This window comes from Agelaius phoeniceus, chromosome 15 (assembly GCF_051311805.1).
Source record: "Agelaius phoeniceus isolate bAgePho1 chromosome 15, bAgePho1.hap1, whole genome shotgun sequence".
NCBI lineage: Eukaryota > Metazoa > Chordata > Aves > Passeriformes > Icteridae > Agelaius > Agelaius phoeniceus.
Genome location: NC_135279.1, coordinates 854458 through 881081, shown reverse-complemented (window position 1 = coordinate 881081; position 26624 = coordinate 854458). Strand labels below are relative to the sequence as shown.

General features: G+C 49.8%; 1 protein-coding gene across 2 annotated transcripts in view; it reads right to left on the bottom strand.

Moving 5' to 3' along the window:
- Positions 1–26624, bottom strand: part of NR3C1 (nuclear receptor subfamily 3 group C member 1) — a 65153-nt gene that overhangs the window by 20166 nt on the left and 18363 nt on the right. For both annotated transcript variants that reach the window (XM_054642623.2, XM_054642625.2), the window contains exons 3-4: positions 4299–4462; positions 337–453 (exon numbers count right to left, since the gene is read on the bottom strand). In XM_054642623.2, coding sequence (XP_054498598.1) covers positions 337–453; positions 4299–4462 — 281 coding nt within the window. The remainder of the gene's footprint in view (positions 1–336; positions 454–4298; positions 4463–26624) is intronic.

The following is a 26624-nucleotide window of genomic DNA, read 5'->3' as shown; positions in this document are numbered from 1 at the left end:
CCCCAGAGTTTCCCCAGAGTTTCCCCAGCAGCCCCAGCAGTCCCCCAGCAGTTCCCAGCAGTTCCCAGCAGTTCCCCAGCAGCCCCAGCAGTTCCCAGAGTTTCCCTAGCAATTCCCAGCAGTTCCCAGCAGTTCCCAGCAGTTCCCCAGGTAGCTGCCCCAGCAGTTCCCCAGCAGTTCCCCAGAGTTTCCCCAGCAGTTCCCCAGAGTTTCCCCAGCAATTCCCAGCAGTTCCCAGCAATTCCCAGCAGTTCCCCAGCAGTTCCCAGCAATTCCCAGCAGTTCCCAGCAGTTCCCAGCAGTTCCCCATGGCAGCCCAGCGGGCAGGGTTGTTACCTTCCAGGTTCATGCCCGCCTGCAGACACTTGCGGTAGCGGCACGCGGGGCAGTTCTTCCTGCGGATCTTGTCGATGATGCAGTCGTTCCTGCCGGCACACAGGTAGTTGTGCTGCCCTGGCACAGACACAGACAGACACACATCAGCTCCCCACGCACAGACCCGCTCAGCCCAGCCCCAGTGACAGCAGGGAGCACAGCAAACCTTCCCTTGCTGCCTTGCAAGAACATCGGTACCCACCTGACTTCACATATCCAAAGCCATTTCTCATGTTTAGACCTCAAAGCCCATACATTTAGGTAAAAACATTATTGTTTATTTGTTAAGACCGGGTAACTTCTATTTTTAAAACTATTTCCCCTTGCATTTACCAAAGCCTCCTTCTACAGCAGGTTTCCCATTTCTCTAAACAGTTTGACAAGAGACATAAATAATGTGCACAAACACACTCTGAGAAAACACTTGTAAACGTTTCTACAGAGCACAGACACAGCTTCATCAGCTGGACAGCCATGAAACCTTCCTGGAACTTACAGCCTGACCTGGACAAACCAAACTCTCTGACAGTTTTATGGATTCACAGATTCAGAGCAAAACTGGCCCTGAAAACACAACAAGTTGAAGTACATGCATTAAAATAACTGTATTGCTTAGCTGCCTAGAGCAGGGCAACAGAAGTATCTATTCTTAATTATATGACTTATGTGAGTGAATGAATGTCTGAATGTAACTTATTTAGGGAAAGGTATTACCAAAGAATAGATCCTTCTCCCAGACAGGGGTCAAGGAGCATGTTTTTCCAGAGGGCAGAAAGCTGCAGCCTGGGCTTTTACTCTGTATTGCAAAGTACTGACAGTACAATATTGTGAGAAACAAACAGATTTTCCAAATACTGAATTATTAACAACAGAGTCCAAGAGTTTTCTCACAGGAAAACAGCTTGGAGAAGGAATTTCTTACAAGTCAGCTGTGAAAATTATGGGCAGGCAGAGTTCATTCCTATGGCTTTGGCCAAACTTCTCCTGTGAAGCGTCTCAAGCTGATATTCCAAGGAATGTTTTTCTGAATGACTGCCCCACCTCTTCCACTCAGGGAAGAGGAGCCTTCCTGACCCTTGTGCCAGCTTTGTGTTTGATTAATTCAGACAACAGATCCTCCACTCACCATTCTGGTTGCCATTAGCATCCTAACACACAGAAACACACACAGAACATGAACTGATGCCCATGTGCCAGCACTGCAGTGCAGCAGAGACAACAACAGCTCCCTGTCCCTCCTGTCTGATGAGACACAGGCACTCAGGTGAGGCTGCTCCTGAGCTGCTCCATTCTATTCCTAACAAAGAGCTTCCTCTCCACAAATGCTTGGCTTCTTGTATTTACTGCTCACCTATTCTTGCCTTTTCTAGGACCAAGCTACACCATTTCTTTGTATTATGCTACACCAAAGTCTCTTGTCCCATGGCCATTTTGGGGGAGAATGAGGGGAAGTTGGTGCTCCACGTCCTCCTGCTGCCCAGGGCTGTGCCAGCAGCCAAAGGAATGTGCTCCAGTTCTCTCTGCTGCTCAAGCCCAGGCACTCCACAAATACTCTGCTAAAAACCAGGAGTGAGCCAAGGCAGGAGTTTCCAGGGAGATCTGGGGCACACAGGGGCATTTTTCAGAGGCTGGCCAATGCCATCCCCATCCCCATCCCCAATCCCAATCCCAATCCCAATCCCATCCCCATCCCCATCCCCATCCCGCCCACAGCCCCGCTGGCACCGGGGCTCTGACGCTCTGTGCCCATTTGAGCACAGCAGCCTAAAAAAGGTTGGGAATTGCAGACAAAAGAGTCTGGAAGATGGAATGGGAAGTGCTGCTGAAGAAGGCTGATCTGGAGCAAAGCAGGAGGGAGGTGCTGGGGAGCCTGCAGGGAGGGAGTGTGAGGAGCTGGGGGATCCAGGTTGGTGCATTGGCTGAAGGGCTGGGAGCTGAGCAGGGCTGGGGCTGGACAAACTCAGTCACAAGGGCTCTGGGCTCTGAAACACCACGAAATCAGAAGAGAAAACGCTATCTCTGGCCAGCCTGGGCTCCTGGAGAAAGACCTGGCTGCCTGAAGAGCTGCACATAAATCGACAGCTGCTGTCCCACCTTCACCCTTCCTCTTCTCCTCTAGTTCTACTCTTTGCTGAAAAAATGCACTCTATACTGACTTCTAGACACTGACACTTCCAGTTTCTGTGACTATTTCTGTCACAGTACACAGGCCTGGAGGCAAAGGTGGAAAAAAGGGCTTTGGCTAAAGGCCGGAGAATGAGTGTGCAGAGTCAGCTTGATCTGAGCACTAACAGGTGCCTGGCAGCCACTAATAAAAAGGATATTGCAGAAACAAATTCTTTTTACATGTGTTCCTAATAAGAAAAATGCCTATAAAAGACAAAACCGAATTATTTGTTCCTTAAAGTGAGGACTAGGACTAACGGATCCTGGAAGCAGTCCTGCATATCCCTGTCATGGAATGGAAGGGTTTAGGGTGCCCAGTCCTTGGTGCTGTGGCCCAGCTGACACGGTGGTGATCCATCAAAGGCTCCACTTGATGAACCTGGAGGTCTTTTCCAACCTTAATGGTTCTGGGATTCTGTGAGAAGTGGGATAATTTGTGGCAAAGTCAAAATGGAAGCAGAGGTGAGACTCCAGGAACTATTGCCACAAGCCTGCTTACACTTTTAATACCAAGACAGTTGATTTATGGTGTGTCAAACCCAAAAGGAATCACTGGGGGGATTCCTTCCTGTATCAATACTTTTGTGATTTATTTAAGCTTGAGAACAGGCAAACCCATGGCTATGGCACCTGTCCAGCTGCCTTACAAACTGTCTTCTGAGGGATCTCTGGTGACCATGTTTTAATCAAAGGTACAGATGATTATCTGCTTTGCACTTGAGCTCGTACTGCCCTGTTATACCTCAGCTGCCACAGAGCCAGCAGCCCTTTGTGACCAGCAGAAACCACCACATGAACTTGACTCTGCTGATCCCTCCGAGGGGCTCTGCCCTTCCATGGAGCTCCCCATGGTGAGCCAGAACTGGGGCAAGTGCTGCTGCTGAGGACTGAATGGTGCCTTGTCTTTGCCAAAGAGCCTTCCCTCTCCTCCAGTGACCCCAGCTTGCACAAATGTCAGCAGAAAGAGCCTGCTTCAGAGAGGGCTGCATGAGGGAGGCACAAGACAGGAAACCCTGAGGGCCAGAACTAGGAATGATGCTCTTCAGACCTGGGAAATCACCTCAGAAACACTGGGAATATGCTCCAGTTTTTCTGCATGTGATACTGAAGCACAGTCAGACCTTGAGGTACAACCTGGTCCCTCACAAAATGGCTGTTGACACACCCAAAATCCACACAGCCCTCATTCACATTAGTTTTCCATCATCTCTGTTTTCCAGAATGGTTTTCTCTAATCACAACTGGACAGAAATCTCAGTGATCCAATGCCACACACGCCCCTGGTACCCAGTGTCCCTGCAAATAACACCCAGGGACATGGATGCAATTCAACCAACATTGTTTACAGGAAAACTACAATACCCTCACACACAACCAATTCACCAAGTTCCATGTAAGTTTTCTACACAAACCAACTAACCATAAATTGAAAAATTACAAACTTTACAAATCCATTGCACACAGACAAAATATCTGTATAAAAACGGGACAAATAAACAAAAACAACAGTGAAAGAAAATGAAAGAGACAAAAGCCAAAACAACAATAAATTCTTTTACACTGAGTGAATGGGAGCATTTTATCAACGTGAATGGAATCCACGCTTTGGATAATGCACCATTATCAATGTGATTTACCATGACAAGATCAGTGATCTAATGGGTGGGCTGTTCAGTAGGATTCTCGCAAAACCATGGATGCTGGGTTTGAAAATGGATGGTGTGCGTGGGGATCTCATATTTATCAGGAGGCCCTACCTTCCACTGCCCTTTTGAAGAAGACTTTGCAGCTGCCACACGTCAGGACACCGTAGTGGCACCCCGAGGCCTCGTCGGAGCACACCAGGCAGAGCTTGGGAGGTGGTCCCGTAGTTGCTGAGGTTGTGGATGGAGAAGAGCTTACATCTGACCTCATTCCAGGGCTGAAACAAAGCAGAGAAATACCTTTAATTGGGATAGAGGCGAGCACAGGGCTGGCACCTGCCAGGAACAGCTTGGTGGGGCAGTTCTGCACACAGAGAGCACCAGAAACAGTTAAACAAGGACTTCTGTAAAACCCCAGAAAAGCTGTATGGATTTTTCACGGCCTATTTGGCTGCATCAAGATTCCTTCCCTTACACGTTTCTGAAGCCAAGTTTCTTGCACAATTATCCCAGCCTTTAAAATTGACTCTTTAAACACGCTCTTACTCCATATTGTTTCCATTACTGCCACATTCCCTGCAGTCTGCACAAGGGCTCCCTTCCCAGCAGCACCACCGGCGGCTCCACTGGGATGCTGTTATGCAAGAAGCCGTGCAAATTGGGCCATATAGCAACAAATATTCACAGTAAAGAGTGATGGTTTCACCCCAGCAGTTCAGGAGAAGAGTGAAATATCCTTCATTTCAGGATCTGGATGTAAACACCCAGCCCAGCTACAAATGAAGGATCGGTTTGTTAAGGAAAAAACCCAAATCCCTCTTGGAACAACAAACAATCCATCCTAATCACCTTGGAGCTGCTCCTAATCCTCAGGGCTGACCCAGCAGTGCTGGGCCAGGGCTCAGGGGCTGCTCTTACAGTGGCTTATCTCCTCTGGCCTGAAGAGAGCTGCATGCACTCTTACAGACCAACCCTGATCCTACAGAGCAGCCAGGCACTGCCCCACAGCCCTGCAAAGGCCCACAGGTTGAGTTCATCCTCCTCCACGTGAGGAAGAACTCCCTTCCAAGGAGGGTGGCAGGTACTGGAACAGCTGCCCAGGAGCTCAGGGAGTGTCCCTCTCTGGACACATCCCAAACCCACCTGGACATGCTCCTGTGTCCCCTGCTCCAGGTGACCCTGCCTGGGCAGGAGGTTGGACTGGATGATCTCCAGAGGTCCCTTCCAACCCCAGCTATTCTGTGATTCCCAGCTACGTTTGAGACGCCTAAAACATGATTTCTATATTGCCTGCTTCACTTGAAACTGATTTTCACAGAAAATCCTGTTCACCAGGGTTCCAGCCACTCTCCAGATGAAGCTAGAAAAATGACACTTTTATTTAAGGTTTTGGTGCCTCGCCTTGGAAACTCTCCAGACCATCCACGTTCCCTGATGTGGGTTTAGCATTTGTATGTGGGATGGCTTTTGCATGGAAAATTCCTTTTCCCCTCCTCAAGGAAGTCTGACCAGATTTGGTCACACATTTAAAAAAAACCACAGCTCCAACACGCTCACGCAAACCTTAAAATTCCATCCCAAATTAAGACATTCCAACACCTGAGAGCTCTGCTTTTGCACAGGTCCATATGTCCCATCCCCAGGGAGCACCTGAGAAATGGTCCATCCAGTGTCCAAAGGACTTTGCCATTGTGCTTGTCCTTTCCTACAGGGACTGAGGCAAGCAAAAGACAAGGAGCAGGATCCTCCCACTCAAACACAGAGGGATCAAAGTCAAACCACAATAAATGTGTCAATGAAGTTCTCACTTTGACAAAAATGGAACCAGAAGGCAGAGAGAAGTGAAAATTACTTGCATTAGGGGGAAAAAATGAGACAGCACTGGCAGGCAAAGACCTAAGGGATGTGCAAACCCCCTAAAAGCAGAGTCTGAGGTGGGGAGAAGCTGAGCTGTGTCTCAGAGCAGAGAGGCTGAGCAGAAGAGAAAACACCAGACAGGAACACAGCAACAGCTTCAGCGTGCTGCAAGAGAAGTGGGAAGAGGAGAGCAGAGTAAGACCAGAACAAGAGTGGTGCAGAGCCCTCAGCAGGAAAGGCTGGCAGCAGGAATGGAGGAGAATGAGTCAAACTTGAGGAAAAAGGGAAGAAAAAGGCCCCTCTTTTCCCAAAGGGAAGCACGCTTCTTTCCAGAACTTGGAAAAGAACTCGAATCTGTCACATCGCTGCTCTGCGCTCAGAAGCATCTCTGGAATGCTCAACACTTCTCCTCCGTGGCTCTGCCACGAGGCTGCCAGCCCCCACAACGTGTCTGTCAGCTGGAGAGGGCTCACTGAGGGACTGCACCCCTGCTCATCACCCATGGCATGGCTTTCCTGGCTCTTCCAGTTAATTACCCTTCTTTGAAAGAGTTCTGATAAACCCCTCTGGTTGCACCCCGCAGCACTGGAGCCGTGGCAGAATGAAACCCCAGCCAGTCCCACCAAGTCCATGTGCCTAGGAACACACATCTTTAGTGAGAGGCCCAGCAGGCCTGCCCTCCTCAGGGGCACAGAGCTCCAGGAGCAGCTCTGGAGGGATGGAGGGGCACTGCCCCATCCCTCTGAGCACAGAGCTGCAGCTCGGGGCCTCCTGGCAAGGCAGCTCAGGAGGATCCTGAGGAGGATCCACCTCTGCTCCTGCTCTGCTGCCTCTGCCCAGCTCTGCTGCTCCATGGGGATCTCAGAAGGAGCCCAGAGACCAGAGGAGAACCTCAGGCTTGAGAGCCACCCTTGGTTCTTTGCTCTTTCACAGCTTTCCTGTCTGATCATCAGACAAGTAATTTTGACCTCAAAGCTTTGCTTCCTTTCATGTGATGCACGTATTACTTTCTTCTTTCATTTTTTTTTTTCTTCTCTCCCCAGCTCACTGACACGTTTGGAAGAAGAAACTGTTTCTCTACTTTTAGACCACCATATACAAAAAAAAACCCTAATAAAAACCCCAACACTTACCTCAAAACCAAGCAATACCCCTTCTACAAAGAGCAGTCACTATCTGGCTACTCTAAGATGCCTTATTTTCTCTAAAACTTTAGGCCCAATAGCTCCTTTTCCAATAATAAATATTTCAGATTAAACACTGAAGTACGGGCTAGGAGCTATGAGTTTAAATAAGGAATATAGCACTTGAGAACTTTGCTTCATTAAAATTATTAAAAAGATGGAAACATCTTTCTATGTATAGTTTTGAAGACAGCTAATTTAGATACAAAAATAAAACTCTTTATACCTCTCGAATTTCTGACAAAAGCATTTTTAAGGAAACATTCATTAGCTGTCAGGGAAACCATGACAGTGCCAAACATATTCCACTGAAACTTTTCAGTCACCTTTAATTTTTAAACGGGGCTCATTTTCTGTACCAGCACCACAGAAAATGTAATACGAGAAAGAAAACAGATGATATGACATCTAAAACTAAAAATAAATGATTACATTGATTAATACAGCAGTAGCCAGCAATCCAATCCGGGCTGCAGGCATATCTCCCCAGCCTGGCTGTATCAGATAAGCGCAATATTCACTGACAGTGGGAGAGCTGCCAGCCAGCCCCGCTGTGGAGCAGCACCAGGAGGGGCTGCAGGGCTCCTGCACGAGCCACACGCAGTGTACATCTTCACTACACAGTTATACACAGCAAAAGGCAAATGACCACTTCCTAAGGAAGAGGTAAGGCAGGGAAATTACACTCTGAGGTAATATAATAATGGAACCCCTTTCAGTATTTACAGAAACTATTTTCAACTCAACAAACCCTAATAAACTATGAGTCTCATCTAGATAAAAAAAAAAATCAAGCAGCATAGATGAGAGAGGAAAAAAATCTCCCAATTTTCAGCCTTCCAAATCTGTAAAAACTTTGATTAAATTTCATTTTGGGAGGCAAGGTATTGGTATGGGGTACTAAACTTAGTACATTCCCATGTATTTTTCAGAAGCTATTCATACACAATCCGATTTTATTTATTTGTATAGATGTGTTTATCATCTCCAGTCAACAGAAAGTGTGGGGGCAAAATGGGAAACCTTAATTAAGGGGGTGAAATGGGCAATTTTGATGAAGGGGGAAAATGGAAAGGCTTAACGAAGATGGCGCCCCAGTAACGAGCTGTGCAGAAATCCAGGTGTTTAATTAAAGCCATTCCAGGGTTAATCATTCACCAGGGACTTCAACCCCGGCTCAAGGGTCACCTGCAGCAGGCGGGCGTGGCAACGGCTGGGGAGGGCTCCTGTCCAGGGGACAGACAGACACAGCCTGGGCAGCGGGACACACGGACAGCCACACACGGACAGGGGCACATGGACAGCCACACACGGACAGGGACACACGGACACCGACACATGGACAGCGACACACAGGGACACACGGACAGGGGCACATGGACAGGGACACACAGGGACACATGGATAGGGACACACAGGGACACATGGACAGCGACACACAGGGACACATGGACAGCGACACACAGGGACACACAGGGACACACGGACAGGGACACACAGGGACACACAGACAGGGACACATGGACAGGGACACATGGACAGGGACACACGGACAGGGACACACAGGGACACATGGACAGCGACACACAGGGACACATGGACATCGACACACAGGGACACACGGACAGGGACACATGGACAGCGACACACAGGGACACACGGACAGCGACACACAGGGACACATGGACACACAGACAGGGACACACAGGGACACATGGACAGCGACACACAGGGACACATGGACAGGGACACACAGGGACAGGGACATGGACACACGGACAGGGACACATGGACAGCGACACAGAGGGACACACGGACAGGGACACACTGACAGGGGGACACGGACAGGGGGACACAGACAGGGACACATGAACAGGGACACACAGGGACACATGGACAGGGACACACAGACATGGACACATGGACAGGAGGACATGGACACGGACACATGGACACACGGACAGGAACACACAGACAGAGGGACACAGACACAGACACTTGAACAGGGACACACAGACAGGAACACACAGATGGGGGGACACGGACAGGGACACACGGACAGGGACACACAACAGGAACACACAGACACATTGACAGGGACACACAGACGGGGGACATGGACACACGGACAGGGACACACAGACAGGGGGACACAGACAGGGACACACAACAGGAACACACAGACACATTGACAGGGACACACAGATGGGGGGACACGGACACGGACACACAGACAGGGACACACAGACAGGGGGACACGGTCACACGGACAAGGACACACAGGCAGGGATACACAGACGGGGACACAGGGACACAGGGACACACGGACACACGGACAGAGGCACACAGGGACAGACAGACAGGGGGACATGGACACACGGACAAGGACACACAGATGGGGGACATGGACACACGGACAGAGCCACACAGACAGGGACACACAGACAGGACACATGGACACACAGACAGGACACACAAGGGTGGGACGTGTTGATCCTCAAGGTCCCTCCCAACCCAAACCATTGCAGATTCTCTGACCCTATGAACAACAACTCTAGTGAGACAATGGCAAGTGGAACTTTGAGGAGCCAAAATTACCGACCATTGCCAGCCTGCGCCCCTCTTCACCAGTGTGGGAAAGGGATGGTCAGCCTGGACCACATTCTGTCCAAACAGGGGTCACTGCTCACACCCCTAGACACCAAAACATGGCCCACCACACATGCTGGCTCTGCAGCTCAACTGAACCAACCACTGGGAATGGATTCTCAAAAGCAAGTTACTCATTGGTGGAAGTGGTATCACCAAACTAAGAGTAAAGAAACCATTTTCAAAGTCATTGCCATCTGGGCCTCCTCCTTATCTTCAAGCAATGAGAACAATGTAAACACTAGGCTGTGGACACGGCCTGATTACATATTTTGAATTGTTTATTTATTTCTTCATTAACTAGAGAAACTATTAATTATTTTTATATCCTCTTAGGCAGGGAAGTAGTTTTGAATTCAAGCAGGAAGAAATTTCAGTCCAAGGCTGTTGACACTAGACCTGTCATGACTATTAAAACAGAAGTGTGTTTGCCAGTTGGAAATAATTCCAGAAAGGCATTTTGCTGAGAACCTGAACCATTGGCCTCTTCTGTCTCTCGAAATGTTTTCACTTCATTCTGAAGAGACTGAAAATTGGTAAGAACCCAGGTTTTCCTCCCAGGCTGCCTGAGCTCTGCAGACACAGAGCCAGCCCTGGCTGGCCGGGTGCCGCAGAGGGGGCACAGAGCCACTGCAGAGGCACAGGCTGCCATGGGGACAGACCCCAAGCCAAGGTGTCCTGGGGTGCTGACTGCTCACAGAGCCACAAATCCTCCCTCCACGTAACTTCCTCACAGACCCACCCACTCTTCAGCTCTCTTTCCTATTTTCTGTTTAAAATGGAGATCTGGATGGTTTTGGTAGGAGTGCAGGTCTGGACAACAAGCATGTCCTCAATGATACCACAACAAATGAAAAATCCACTCCGGAGTATTTAACCAAAGCCTGTAGAGAAAAGCCCTCAGCATTTCTGGTTTCCAGCTGCTCTGAGAACCAGGGCGATTAACACAGTTTCCTTTATCGCACACCCAGATAAACACTGTATTAAAAAACCCCTGATAAGCCAGGAAATCAGATGCTGAACTAACGGTCTCGCTTTGTGCAGCACATCTGTGACACGGCCAAGATAATGGCACCAGGAGGGATGTGGCACTGTGGAAGGCCACGGCCGAATTTCCTTCACTGCCAGAGCCAGAAACTCATAGCACAGCAGCTCCTGGTGCACAGGCAGAGGGGCTGTCCCTCCTCCTGACCCTGCCACAGTCAATGCTGCTAGGGGATGCCACGGTTATAACAGAAAAATTTAAAATATGAGAGATTCCTCAAGCAGCAAAGTCTCAGGACATCCCCTGTCCCAGAACACACCTTATATCACGCCTTCACACAGAGCTGGCTGCAGGATTTGAGGGCTTGTACAGGCAGACAAATAGTGCTGGCACATGCCAACAGCATGGAAGCAGGGCAGGAATCTGCAGATTGCCAACACGACACATGGAGAGCAAAGCTGCCCTGGCAGCCAGGGCTCCTCAGGGCCAGCGGCGCGTCCAGCCTGCACCACGGCCATCCCCATCCCTGAGGAGCACCCACCCTGCCCAGGGCACCCACCCTGCCCAGGGCACTGCAGCTCCAGCCTGCACCATGGCCATCCCCAATCCCTGAGGAGCACCCGCCCTGCCCAGGGCACTGCAGCTCCAGCCTGCACCACGGCCATCCCCAATCCCTGAGGAGCACCCATCCTGCCCAGGGCACTGCAGCTCCAGCCTGGACCCGGCCATCCCCAATCCCTGAGGAGCACCCACCCTGCCGAGGGCACCCACCCTGCCCAGGGCACTGCAGCTCCCTGGGAGCACCAGGAGGGGCTGGCAGCTCCAGGGTACCCACTCTGCCCAGGGCACTGCAGCTCTCTGGAGCACCAGGAGGGGCTGGCAGCTCCACAGGCCCCAGCCCGAGGCCAGCCCTGGCCCTGCTGTGAAATGGCGCCCGCTCCCATCTTGGCATCACCGCGAGTGACGCCGGAGCAGCGGCCGCGCTCCCGCTGGAGCCTCTCCAGAACGTAAAGGCTTCAAGGGCACAGGCAAAGCTTTCTTGGAATGGATAAATGGTAATTGATGTTGCAGCTGCAACCTCAGCCAGAGCTCTTGGGATTTCAAATGTACTACAGACCTAAAGCATTTATGGCCAGAATATGATAATTAAATTATATGTTCTAAACTTTTATATTTATTACAGTGCTCCAGTAAAGCGGCCAAAAAGTCTTACCTTCAAGGGTAGAATTCATTTCTATATGAATCAATTTAGGCATACTTTTCCAAAGCTTTGTGCTGCTTTTTAAACTTCATTGTTCACCCTTCCTTCCCTAAATAAAGAGGCAGCAAAGAAAGAGACCCAGACAGAAGCCAGTACCTCTGTACTCAAATACAAACTTTGCATAAAAATATGGAATCAAATCATCCTGGGCCATACCAATTGTTTAAGCTCTGCTGGATGACAAAAGAGCGATTTGATCTACCTGTATTTACAGCCTGTGGATCATCTCAAACCTGCAGGCACAGGGACACGTTCTGTGCTCACAGACTGAGATGAGCCAGGACCAAGACAGCTGCAAAATAATGCACTTTACAATAAAATGCAAAGGTCTGAGTAGAATTAGAGGGTTTTTTTTTAATTTTCAGTGCATCCCAAGAAATGTCTCAGCCTGGTTAAAAGAAGGCTCAGGGGGGCCCTTGTGGCTCTGCACAGCTCTTGACAGGAGGGGACAGGGACAGGAGCAGAGGGAACGGCCTCAGGGTGGGCCAGGGCAGGCTCAGGGTGGGCACAGCAGGAATTTCCCCATGGAAAGGGGGCTCAGGGCAGGCTCAGGATGGGCACAGCAGGAATTTCCCCATGGAAAGGGGGCTCAGGGCAGGCTCAGGGTGGGCACTGCAGGAATTTCCCCATGGAAAGGGGCTCAGGCACTGGCACTGCCCAGGGAGGGTTGCAGTGCCCATCCCTGGAGGTGTCCAAGGAAGGGCTGGAGGTGGCACTGGGGGCTCTGGGCTGGGGACAGGGTGGGGATCAGGCACAGCTTGGACTTGATAACATTAAAAGTCTTTTCCAACTCCTGTGGATTCTGGGGTTCTGTTTCAGATCTCAGCAGCCTCAGAGCTGCTCTACCTTTCTTAGAAGCAGGTTTTTAGTTTTCTGAACCTTGCAAACTAACCAAGAGCCAAACTAACTGCCCAAAAATGTATTGTCTAAACACTGACCCTTTCACACACCAGTTCCATGGGCCAGCACTTGGAATTCAACAGCAGCAGAACTGCACTGAGACATTCTGTGGTGATCACAAGAGATTCATGAGCTCAGAGCAGCCCCAGCATTTTGGCTCTTCCTCCACAGTCAGCATAGATCGGATCTGACCCCTTATTCCAGCACACATTAATGTTGTACCAGAGGAACTCAACTTAAAATATTAAACAGGATTTGTTCCATTAATGACCTCAGCATGAGCCGTGTCCAGTGCTCGTGTCAATCACAGGACTGTGTGCAGGCTGCCAAAACGATGCTGCTAGGAAAGGAGAGACACATCTGGAAAGCTGATTCTAACATACATGGAAAAATATTAATGATACAGAAAGAAAGGCAGTAAAAGATTAAAGTAAACTGCAGGAGAATCACAGAATCCCAGAATGGTCTGGATTGGAAAGGATCTTAAAGATCCCCTGCCATGGCAGGGACACCTTCCACTGTCCCAGGCTGCTCCAAGCCCTTCCAGCCTGGCCTGGGGCACTGCCAGGGATGCAGGGCAGCCCCAGCTGCTCTGGGCACCTGTGCCAGGGTCTCCCCACCCTCAGGATCCCATCAAGCCCTGCTCCCTGGCAGTGGGAAGCCATTCCCCCTTGTCCAAAGTCCCTCTCCAGCTCTCTTGGAGCCCCTTTCTGCACTGGAAGGGGTTTCAAGCTCCCTTGGAGCCTTCTCTTCTCCAAAAGCCTCAAAGCTGCAGTAGAGTCCTTCCACAGTCAAATAACCATCAAGACATAAATAAATTCAGAGCTGCAATTAGGAAGTTCATTTCTTCTATTCTGAAAAAACACAGCAAAATCAAGACTCTCCTGCTGCCAGTGGAACAGTGGTCGGGACTGAAGCTGTATCAATGTGGACACACAGACCTATTCACCAGCTCATGCTTTTAGCTGCACTGCAGAGCTAATTCCTGCTTTACAACAACAAATATCAGTAGAAATATAAAAAAAGAAACTAAAAGTAATGTAACTCAAACACAAATAACAGAGCAGAAATGACACCTTAACTCTGAGCAGGAAGAAGAAGAGGAGAAGGGAAAGATGAAGAGAGGGCAAGAGAAGCAGAAAGGAATTATTTTTCCTTCATTCCTTCTCCAGCCCCTCCAGGAAGCTCTGCTCAGAGGAGAGGTGATACTGAAGCAGGCAAGGCTGCTGAATTCCCCGGAGCACAAACCCCATTTCCCCATTTCCCCATTTCCCCATTTGTTCCCCGTCCCTCTGGAGGGAGCCCTGCAGACCCAGGTCCTGCCCAGCTCCCTCAATGGGAGGCACACACTCACACGTGCAGCACTCCATTATGGAATATTAACCAGCCTGTTGCACTCTGGGCTCTGCTTCAGTGCAGATCTATGGAGAACAGGGATGGGGACGGTGCCAACTTTAGGTTTTGGCCTCGGTCCATTTGGTGCAGGGCCAGGATGACTTGGTTGACTGTTGAGTCATCAGTTGGTTCAATTGACATTATTTTACATTTGACTGGTTATTGTTCTTTAAACTTTGAACAGGAGTCCAGAAGCTCAAAAAACACCAGTGGACCAAAAAGAAAGCAGCCAAAACAGAGTTTAAACAAGGCATGTAAGCAAGAAAAATACTCTCAAATGACGTTTGCTATTAGCAGAAACTACTGAAGAATCAAAATCCACCTTGTGGTTTAAAACGTGCCTGTTATATTCCCAATATATGTAGGAAGGAAAGCAAACTCTTTCCCCCAAAATAAATCAACTGGTGAATGAGAACTGTATTTTTAACAGTAGAATATTCCTGAAATTTTGGATGGGCAATGGGCACACTGGTCATTTGCTTTAGTCAGTGCTTAACCTACAACTGACAATGAAAAGATTTAACCCGCAGAAGTTACTGCCCCAGTACTGAAGACACCCTTCTGTTTGGCACAAGAGAGGCCCATAAACTGTGGTGGTTTGTTTCCACATGGATGTGGCATGAAATGAAGTCATTACACAAATAATCTGCATTTACCAACAGGAATCTGTACTGAAGGTTCATGCCTGTTGTTTTCACACTGTTTACTAAACTCACTGTGTTTCCACTCTCATTCCAGGTATGTATTCAGTATGTTTGGATCCCCTGAGAGGGAAATTCATTGTTACAGCCACTTATTTTCATCATCAGCTAAAGAAAGAGCTGAGGAGGAGCCTGAGCTGGCTTTAATGAGAAGAGCAGCGGGAAGGGAGACTGGGCTTTGCTACAATAAACCTGCCAGGACGGAATCAGCTTTTGTGACGGCTTCCAAGAGCATGAAAAACAAACAAACCCCAATAAAAACATCATATCCTGGGTACTTTGCTGGAAGACAAAAATACTGGTGATGATTTTGAGATCTTAGTCACAAGGATGACGACTGCAAGCTGCTGTCAGCGCCACGGGCCTGCGGTGCAGCGCCAGCTCGTGTGGATCGTGCTCCCTGTTTAGTCATGAGCACCAACGTCACTTTAAAGGGAAGAGATTCCTTTGTACCATCTTACAGAGGGAACAGGAATTCTTACAGGAAAGACACAGAGCAAATTCAAAATCCCCGGTGACTTAAAAATCAGAGAGCTGCTGACGGACGAGCACGGTGATGGCTCAGGGCCCTGAGGGAGAGGCTGAGGTCTCCCCCCAAACCCTACAAAAAGCTTTTCTTCCTGTTTCACATTTAGTTCTTGGTGCATTTTATCTTTCATATTCAGATCTGTGTGTCTACATAACAGAGCTTAAAACTGAGTGAATCTGTTTAAAAAGCATTTCCCAAACTCTTACAATCACTTTTACTGCCCTTCAGAACACAATTCCACTTCATTTTAACTGGCCCCTGACACAGGGGATGCAAAGAACAAATACGAAACCACTCTTCCCTGCACGAACAGGAAGAAAAGCACGTCCTAAGTTTGTTTATTGACACGAAATCAGCCACAGAAACTTGTGTAATATTCTCAGAAGGCCAAGCAAGGAGTAGCACCCCAGACCTGTATGACGTGTATATTGTATGTCATTTCCAAGGCATTTTAAGTCAACTTTATTGAATTAGCCAGGAGAGGGCTGTAATTACTTTTGTCAACACTGTTAAGCAATTACAGATACAATTTCTGCTATAACATGCACACACAGTAGGTTATTACCTGCTTTTATTTCCACTTGGCAACCATGTCACACAAGACTATAAAGATGTTTCACCACATCCCTCCTGTTGCCCACACCCCGCCTTTGCAGGCGATTCTCACCTTGGGGCTTTGGGCTCCTTTGTGGTGTGCTTTTTTCCCCCCATGATACTTTTAGCTCTCGCCTTCTGTCCCTCTCCGGGGCTCCTGGTATTTTTTATGCACTTTCCTCTGTCCTCTCCCCTCCCTGCCAGCTGAAGGAAGCTCTATTCCTTCCTCGCTGAACCTCGCGCTGTTTCCTGGCCACATTGTTCGTCTCTGCCTCTTTGTGTATTTTCTCTTCCTGAGCAGCACTGGGAGCCCCTCCCAATTAAACTCCATCTGTAAACTTCATTAATGGGCTGTTTACCTCTCTCCCACAGCCACCACGACAGGGACAGACAGACCCCGAGCCCTCCCCACCATCCTCTCCTCCGAGAGCTCCTCCTGCGTCCCCAGGGCTGAACTTACTGCAGCAATCCCAACATTCCTTCTGAAAAGTATTAAAAGCTTTCCTGATGGGAAACTCTTTTCTTTTCCTGATTTAGAAGATGTCACAACAGCTCAGATCAACATTTTAACTATGGTCATTACTCAAGATTTACTCAATGGAGTGCATATTGCATTCACAGCTGCAACAGGTTTTGAAGCCATCTGAAGACTGTTCCAGTAGGAGAGCTGTAGTATTCCTCATGGGAAAATTACTGGGTGTTTACTACTGAAATGTGGGAAAGGCAGAACTCACTGCATGCTGGGTTTGGGAGGTGAGCTCACTCTACTCAGTACCTGAAGAAAACAGGTGCTTAATTCAGTTTTAAGACTATGTATTAGTCCCTAAGTTCTTATATCCTTACATAAGCACAATTACACAGGAGGTGAGAGAGAACGGGTATGGCAATCAGTTTCCCATATTATTGATGAAATCAAACAATATAAAAATATAAAAAAATGCTTTTTGAGCTGCAGCTAGGAAAGGTTTCAAAGCTATGGGCACCTGAACAGAACGTATCAGAGACAAAAATCTGACAAAGCTAGATGCAGGATAGTGTAGGAAAAAATGAAAGTTCATCAGCCAATCCTTTCAACCCATCAGATGACCAGTCAATCCAACAGTCCCACCTTTAAAAAATATTAACATAAAGCAAAGGAAAAAAAAAAGATCCATTTCAATCAGACATTACTGAGAAGACCTCACTGGGGTACAACTTCATTTACCTGAGTCTCAGGTTTATAATCAGCTTTTTCAGCAGCAAGCACCAGAGAAACAAACCAAAGCAGCGCTCCCAGGGTGCAGACCCCATACAGGTGCAATCACACACACACCAAACAAGCTTTTAACTCCAAATAACAGGGGATGCTGACATTCACAAAGCCTTAAGTTTTCAAATGAAAAGCACATGGAGGTGCTTTTATCTAAAACACAACACCCTGGTTCCAACAAGCATTTCTGTATTGCTTTAACAGTACAATAACTTCAACTGCTACTGCATCTTCGAGAGACACTGATCCAATGGCTCAGCCAACTCCAGTGGGGATGAGGCTCCCTCAGAAAAACAGCTCTTGTACCTTTGGAAAGCTTCCCTGAGATTCCTGGGGTTTCAGAGGAATTAACCCTGAAACAAACCACCTTTAGGAAAAGCAGAGGGGTTAATCTTTCCTTGTTTTTAGCAGTGGCTCAGGGCGCAGCAGCACGTGGGGCTCTGGACACGTCAGCACAGCCAGGGCTCTGAGAGCAGAGCTGGGACCAGCCTGGCTCCCAGCACAGGCTCCCACCAGCCCCCAGAAGGGGCAGCTAACCCAGGAGTATTTGCCAGTTGCAATAAATACATGTAAGCCCAAAGCCTCACTGTATTTCCAGGCTAAAATCCCGCCCTAACTGCTGTCATGTCGCTTGCATGCTCTGTCTGAGAAACATTAAACAAAGGTCAGGCTGGCAAACACCAGCAACGGGAACAAACCCAGCTCTGGCTGCACACTTAACTCTTTGTGAGGAGAGGGCTCTGCTTGGACCTGCAGAGAAAGCCCTCTTTGGACAGGGGCTCACCTGGCACAGGCTGGTGGCTGCAGGACCAGCGGGTGTCAGATGGATCTGCTGAGCTGCCCCTCCTGGGGAGAAGGAGCTCTTGGTGCTGTGGAGCCATCCCACTGATTCCAGCAGAACAGGAGCCCTCTGCTTTAATGGAGCCATCCCACTGATTCCAGCACAGGAGCTCCTGGTTTTTATGGAGCCACCCCACTGATTCCAGGAGAACAGGAGCTCCTGGTCTTTATGGAGCCATCCCTCTGATTCCAGCAGAACAGGAGCTCTTGGTGCTGTGGAGCCATCCCACTGATTCCAGCAGAACAGGAGCTCCTGGTCTTTATGGAGCCATCCCACTGATTCCAGGAGAACAGGAGCTCCTGGTGCTGTGGAGCCATCCCACTGATTCCAGCAGAACAGGAGCTCCTGGTCTTTATGGAGCCATCCCACTGATTCCAGCAGAACAGGAGCTCCTGGTTTTTATGGAGCCATCCCACTGATTCCAGCAGAACAGGAGCTCCTGGTTTTTATGGAGCCATCCCACTGATTCCAGGAGAACAGGAGCTCCTGGTTTTTATGGAGCCATCCCACTGATTCCAGCAGAACAGGAGCTCCTGGTTTTTGTGGAGTCACCCCACCACACATGGGGCTTTTCCTCTCCACCCTGCCTAGGGAAGCTTCCACTATCCAATCTACTCGTGGCAAGGTAATAAAGGATCTGGCTGAGAGACAAACCAGGTTAAAAGTTAAGACAACACCTGGATCATGCAGGATGGATACAGTAATAACATTTCAGTGTCCCAGTGTTCAATCTGCAAAGTATAATTAAGATTATCAACAAATAAACCACCACCACAGAAAATGAAAAATAAAAGAACTATAACACATCCTAAGAACAAAATATTTTTTAAAAATCTAGGGTCAATTTTTTTCCCCCAAATTAATTTCATTCTCACTTCAGGAACCAAAAGAGGTACTAATTTTAGAAGTATGGCTATAATGAACACTTACCTGGCAATACAGAGAAACACTGAACAGCCAAGAACAATCCAAGCCTGTTTCTCCTCCCCACTGCCTCATGGAGAAAACTGAACTATGGATAATTATGCTCTTAAATTTGAGTCCTCAGCACGTCTGAATTTAGATGAGATTAACCAACGCCTGAATATAAATTATCATCAAAGTGACAGGAAGGAATGCTTTAAGTTTTGTATTTTCTTATTCGTGATGCTGAACACGCCATCATTATCTACAGCTCTTCCTACCTGTAACACAGATCTTCCTCTCACCCTGTTCTGTATGTGGAACCTACAGCTGGTCCTGGAAGAAAAACCCAGGAAGCACCACAAGAGAAATACAGAAAATGATACCATGACAAGGGCAGACCCACCAACTGCCATCACTGCTGCTACTTCTCAGTATTTCAGAAGCTGTGGTGCTTCAAAAAGCTTGGAAAAGTCACAAATTAACCCCATTTTCCCCTGCAACAATCCACAAGGAAATACCAGATCCAGGCACAAGGCTGCAGCTCCTCACCTCAGCTGCAGAGAAGCAGGTCAGCCTTTCCAAGGAGACAATGATCAGTGCTTCCCTGGACTGATTATTCTTGAAACTTTCATCACAAATCCTGCAGCATCTGGCACTTCTCCTTCAGCTTCACTTAAGGGCTGACAATTAAGAGAATCTGTCTTTTCTCAGAAAATCTGTTCTGGGCTGAGAAATGTATGTGCAGAAGAGCTAAAGAATAAAGCAGCACTTCTGATTTCAACCAGGGAGAGAAAATGGGCTTAAACTGCTGCACAAAGGAAAAGATTATTGCTCCCAGCTCCTGGATTCTTCAGCCTGGGATAAGGTGTGGGCAGGTTTGGGGTGCCCATCCCTGCAGTGTCCCAGGAAGGGCTGGAGGTGGCACTTGGGGCTCTGGGCTGGGGACAGGGTGGGGATTGGGCACGGCTGGGACTCGATGGTGTTGGGGGTCGTATCCTACCTCAGTGACTCTGGGGTCTGCACAACCTTTCCTCCAAGACCTCAAAAGCTTCCTTCCAAATTGCCCAAGCCCCAGTATCTGAGGAGCTCTTTCCCTGATTTTAATATTTAGGTCAGGAAAGCAATTTAATTGGAGGAAAAAAATTTTACTTTTTGTATTTGAAAGGAAATTATCAAGTAAATCTCACGATTAGGCTGAGCCTCAAACCATGACCTGGTACTGTTTTTAAGCTTTGTAAGAAAAACTTGAGATATTTTATAGACGTTGATGAATCAAGGACCAAATTCCACGGCTCAGTGCTAACAGCAGGTGCCAAATCCCCAATATCCATTGCTCCCAGGGTGCAGGAGGTTCAGGAGCAGCCCCGAGGGAAGCACCTGTGGCTGTGCTCACAGCCCTACATGTACAGGCAGGTTTTTCCCAGAAATTCAGTGTATTATGGGAATGTGACGTGCTCAGACGCCCGAAGCCCTGCAGGGACTGCACATGGCAGCCTGGCAGAGGGCTCCCTACAGCCCCAACTGCAGCCAGGGCTCAGAATAAACCCATGGTTACTGCTCTCCTGCTCAGAACCAGCCTCCTCCTTCCCCCAGCGAGAGCCACCCAAGAGTGCTGCAAAGTCAGAAATAACCCAGTTCATTCCTCCCAGAGTCACTTTTTCTGCTTGGCATTTTTTAATAACACCACCAAGTAAAAAAACAGTTTTATAAATACCACAGGGACTGTCATTTACAGAAAGCAAGGCCTTGAGAAGATCAGAGAAACCACCAAGTAATCTCAATGTGATCATGGAGACGGGAAATGGACTTGATAGGCTTCAAAGTGCTCAAATGGAAATTAATAATGAAGAAAACTATTCAAAATACTAAAAACCAGTTTCCACTAAGTATTACTGATTTCAAAACCAGCCTTTAAATTCAGTCCTGAATTACAACATGAAAAGAAAGTTTTTACACACTTTTTAAAGGCAAACTCCCTCACACCCTTGGTGTGTAAAATAAGCATTTTATTTGACATTTATTGGAGGCAGCTGGAAAAGAAGGTGGCTCCTATCATCAGCCTTCACTCTCCTGAAAGCCTCTGCTATTCTGATTTCCCAAGATACAGAACGCTGGATCTCTCCTCAGACTTTTCCAGCCTCTCCAGAAGCTCAGAGGACACATCCACCTGTTCCAGCCCAGCCCTGCACCACGAGCAGGGGCAGCTGGGGCTGTCTGGGGGCAGCTCTGTCACCAAGGAGGCAAAACCAGCCCAGGAGTCGCCAGAAATGCAACTGCTGTTGCAAACCAGCATTACATGGACAGAGACACCAGATCGGAGAAGAGATAAAATTAAGGTGGGAAGAGGGTTCTGTGGAATAAGTAAATTAACCCCAAAATCGCCTGTGCTGCTGTTTCAATCCCATTGCCAAGGCACCCTCTGATTTCTTTTTCACCTCAAACTAGAGCCAAGAAAAGAGATGGTATCTAAGAGTGCTGTGTAAGAAATGATTACTGTGAAGCTCCCTGCAAAAGCCGATTTACTCCAACACCCAATGGTAACTCCTTGGTACGTGTAACACTGCTGAAAGGATGCCATAACAATCACAGATTCATTTACACTGGAGAGGACCTCCAAGGCCAGCGAGCCCAGGCTGTGCCCAGTGCCCACCCTGTCCCCAGCCCGGAGCTCTGAGTGCCACCTCCAGGGATGGGCACCCCAAACCTCCCTGGGCAGCCCCCTCCAAACCTGCCCAAACCTTATCCCAGGCTGAAGAACCCATGAGCTGGAGGGAATAATGCACACATTGTGTTGGTGCCCTTGAAAAAATCCTCCTCAGGTCAGAGAAGGAGCCACAGCCACGAGGCTCCATTCACGTGCTGAGGCTTTCCCAAGCAGAGGGATTTTGTTTTGGAGTTTCTGAGCACATTTTGAGGGGAGAAGGAAAGGGATGCGGGAAAGGAAGCAAATTTCCTGGCAGGTCTTTAGTATAATAACCAGCAGCAAGATCAATTACAGGCATGCGTTCAGTCTAATTATTCTCCAGCTTGCAGCACAGACATTTTTAACTGCACGTGACAGAAATGTGATCACTCAAATATTGGATGAAAACTAGTCACAGTGCTGCAAAACACCAGGGTACTGCGGCCAGGTATGTCCCAGGGTGCTTCAGGTCATGCTCTGAGTTGCCTTCTCCACCCTGGAGTGCAAAACATGCAGAAAACACCGTTGTGGAATTTGGATTTTCCAAGCAGAGGAAAATCTCAGCCCCAGGGACACAGCCCATGGTCAGGGCACTGCCCCTCGAGGGCTCTGTGTGCCCCAACACCTCTCTGGGGGCAAGCACAGCTGAGCCAGGGAGAGAAATTCGGTGTTGAACTGCCCCACAAAGCAAAGGGAAAAAAGAGATGAATTTCAGGCCTGGTCACTTCCCATCCCAGTGAGTGTTCCTCGAGGGCTTCTGTGCAAACTCAAAAGTTTCCTCCCAAATTGCCCAAGCCCCAATATCTGAGGAGCTCTCTCCTTAATTTCAATATTTAGGCCAGGAAAGCAATTTAATTGGAGGAAAAAAGTTTTCTTTTTTGTGTTTGAAAGGAAAGGAAATGACCAAGCAAACAGGCATTCTTGTGGGGCTGAAAGCAAGTCCCGAGCTGCCGGCTGCCAGGGCCAGCTGGCCAGCAGCCCATGTACAGTACATGTTTACTTGTTGTCTAACCACTGATAACTCCAGAGCCATCCACGGATCCAAAAGAGAACCAAGCTTTCTGGTCAGAGAGGAAGGAAGAACAAAGCAGACAACAATACAAATATTCACTGCTGATGGCTACCATACTCACTTCTGAATATATACAGCGATTAAAGAGTCCAGTGTCAAATTAAAACTCTTATGTATCAAACCAGCAAGAGCATTTAGGTACAGGCAGGAATTATACTATTATAGAGAAATAATGCTGCTGTGTACATGCCCCCCATGCAAAACTCCAGCTCTCAGGATTCCCTGCTCCTCAAGCAGCACAAGTACAGAGCACACGCACACCTGAAGCAGACACACAACACAGATGTTTGCTTCCTTCCAAGAGCTCTCAGTTGTTTAAGAGTAAGCCTAATCTTGTGATTCAAGTGAAAAACCCTGCTGATGGGTGCTGGCAAACATTCCACAAGCCAAGTCCTCTAGTGTACACAGAACAGTGCCACAGCACCTTCATTTGGAGTCACAGTGCTGGTGGCCAGGTCCCAGCCTCACCAGCCACGTGCCAGGGGAGCTGGAGCCTTGGCACGGCTCTGGCAAGTGCCTCTGGCCCTCACAAGCAGGGAGCAGGGGCTTTTCCAAGCACTTTCTCCTCCCTTGCAGTCACACAGAGCAGGAAGCTTTGGGCTGAGCCCCTTGCTGACCCTGAGCAGGAGTGGCTGCTGCCAATCCCACCTGAGCAGCAGCCCTGGGAGCTGCCTGGGCAGCAGGGGCTGTGCCAGCAGCACCCACCCTGGCATGGTGAGCTGAACACCAGCACCCACCCTGGCAGGGTGAGCTGAACACCAGCACCCATCCTGGCAGGGTGAGCTGAACACCAGCACCCATCCTGGCAGGGTGAGCTGAACAGCAGCACCCACCCTGGCAGGGTGAGACAAACACCAGCACCCACCCTGGCACGGTGAGCTGAACACCAGCACCCACCCTGGCATGGTGAGACAAACACCAGCACCCACCCTGGCACGGTGAGCTGAACACCAGCACCCATCCTGGCACGGTGAGCTGAACACCAGCACCCACCCTGGCAGGGTGAGCTCTAACACCAGCACCCACCCTGGCACGGTGAGCTGAACACCAGCACCCATCCTGGCACGGTGAGACAAACACCAGCACCCACCCTGGCATGGTGAGCTGAACACCAGCACCCACCCTGGCAGGGTGAGACAAACACCAGCACCCACCCTGGCAGGGTGAGCTGAACACCAGCACCCACCCTGGCAGGGTGAGCTGAACACCAGCACCCACCCTGGCAGGGTGAGCTCTAACACCAGCACCCACCCTGGCACGGTGAGCTGAACACCAGCACCCATCCTGGCAGGGTGAGCTGAACACCAGCACCCACCCTGGCACGGTGAGCTGAACACCAGCACCCATCCTGGCAAGGTGAGCTGAACACCAGCACCCACCCTGGCAGGGTGAGCTCTAACACCAGCACCCACCCTGGCAGGGTGAGCTGAACACCAGCACCCACCCTGGCAGGGTGAGCTCTAACACCAGCACCCACCCTGGCACGGTGAGCTGAACACCAGCACCCATCCTGGCAGGGTGAGCTGAACACCAGCACCCACCCTGGCACGGTGAGCTGAACACCAGCACCCACCCTGGCAGGGTGAGCTCTAACACCAGCACCCACCCTGGCACGGTGAGCTGAACACCAGCACCCATCCTGGCAAGGTGAGCTGAACACCAGCACCCACCCTGGCAGGGTGAGCTCTAACACCAGCACCCACCCTGGCAGGGTGAGCTGAACACCAGCACCCACCCTGGCACGGTGAGCTGAACACCAGCACCCACCCTGGCACGGTGAGCTCTAACACCAGCACCCATCCTGGCACGGTGAGCTGAACACCAGCACCCATCCTGGCAAGGTGAGCTGAACACCAGCACCCACCCTGGCAGGGTGAGACAAACACCAGCACCCACCCTGGCACGGTGAGCTCCAACACCAGCACCCATCCTGGCAGGGTGAGCTCCAACACCAGCACCCATCCTGGCAGGGTGAGCTGAACACCAGCACCCATCCTGGCAGGGTGAGACAAACACCAGCACCCACCCTGGCAGGGTGAGCTGAACACCAGCACCCATCCTGGCACGGTGAGCTGAACACCAGCACCCACCCTGGCAGGGTGAGACAAACATCAGGTCACTGCACAGCCCCAGCCTGGGCTCCAGGAGCCATGGCCAGCACACAGATCCTGCTGCTGGCCAGCCTGAAGGGCTCTGTGGGTGTGTGGGGACAGGGAGAGGTGCCTGAGCCCTGAGAGAGAGAGAGAGGTGCCTGATCCCAAACAGGGAGAGGTGTCTGATCCCAAACAGGGAGAGGTTCCCGATCCCAAACAGGGAGAGGTTCCCGATCCCAAACAGGGAGAGGTTCCTGATCCCAAACAGGGAGAGGTTCCCGATCCCAAACAGGGAGAGGTTCCTGATCCCAAACAGGGAGAGGTGCCTGATCCCAAACAGGGAGAGGTTCCCAATCCCAAACAGGGAGAGGTTCCTGATCCCAAACAGGGAGAAGGTGCCTGATCCCAAACAGGGAGAGGTGTCTGATCCCAAACAGGGAGAGGTGTCTGATCCCAAACAGGGAGAGGTTCCTGATCCCAAACAGGGAGAGGTTCCCAATCCCAAACAGGGAGAGGTTCCTGATCCCAAACAGGGAGAAGGTGCCTGATCCCAAACAGGGAGAGGTTCCCAATCCCAAACAGGGAGAGGTTCCTGATCCCAAACAGGGAGAAGGTGCCTGATCCCAAACAGGGAGAGGTGTCTGATCCCAAACAGGGAGAGGTGTCTGATCCCAAACAGGGAGAGGTTCCTGATCCCAAACAGGGAGAGGTTCCCAATCCCAAACAGGGAGAGGTTCCTGATCCCAAACAGGGAGAAGGTGCCTGATCCCAAACAGGGAGAGGTGTCTGATCCCAAACAGGGAGAGGTTCCTGATCCCAAACAGGGAGAAGGTGCCTGATCCCAAACAGGGAGAGGTGCCCGATCCCAAACAGGGAGAAGGTGCCTGATCCCAAACAGGGAGAGGTGTCTGATCCCAAACAGGGAGAGGTTCCTGATCCCAAACAGGGAGAAGGTGCCCGATCCCAAACAGGGAGAGGTGTCTGATCCCAAACAGGGAGAAGGTGCCCGATCCCAAACAGGGAGAGGTTCCTGATCCCAAACAGGGAGAGGTGTCTGATCCCAAACAGGGAGAGGTGTCTGATCCCAAACAGGGAGAGGTTCCCGATCCCTAACAGGGAGAGGTTCCCAATCCCTAACAGGGAGAGGTTCCCAATCCCTAACAGGGAGAGGTTCCCAATCCCTAACAGGGAGAGGTTCCCGATCCCTAACAGGGAGAGGTTCCCGATCCCTAACAGGGAGAGGTTCCCGATCCCAAACAGGGAGAGGTTCCCGATCCCTAACAGGGAGAGGTTCCCGATCCCAAACAGGGAGAGGTTCCCAATCCCTAACAGGGAGAGGTTCCCAATCCCTAACAGGGAGAGGTTCCCAATCCCAAACAGGGAGAGGTTCCCGATCCCAAACAGGGAGAGGTTCCCAATCCCAAACAGGGAGAGGTTCCCGATCCCTAACAGGGAGAGGTTCCCAATCCCAAACAGGGAGAGGTTCCCGATCCCTAACAGGGAGAAGGTGCCAGAGCCCAGGTGCTGCCGGGCTGGGTCTG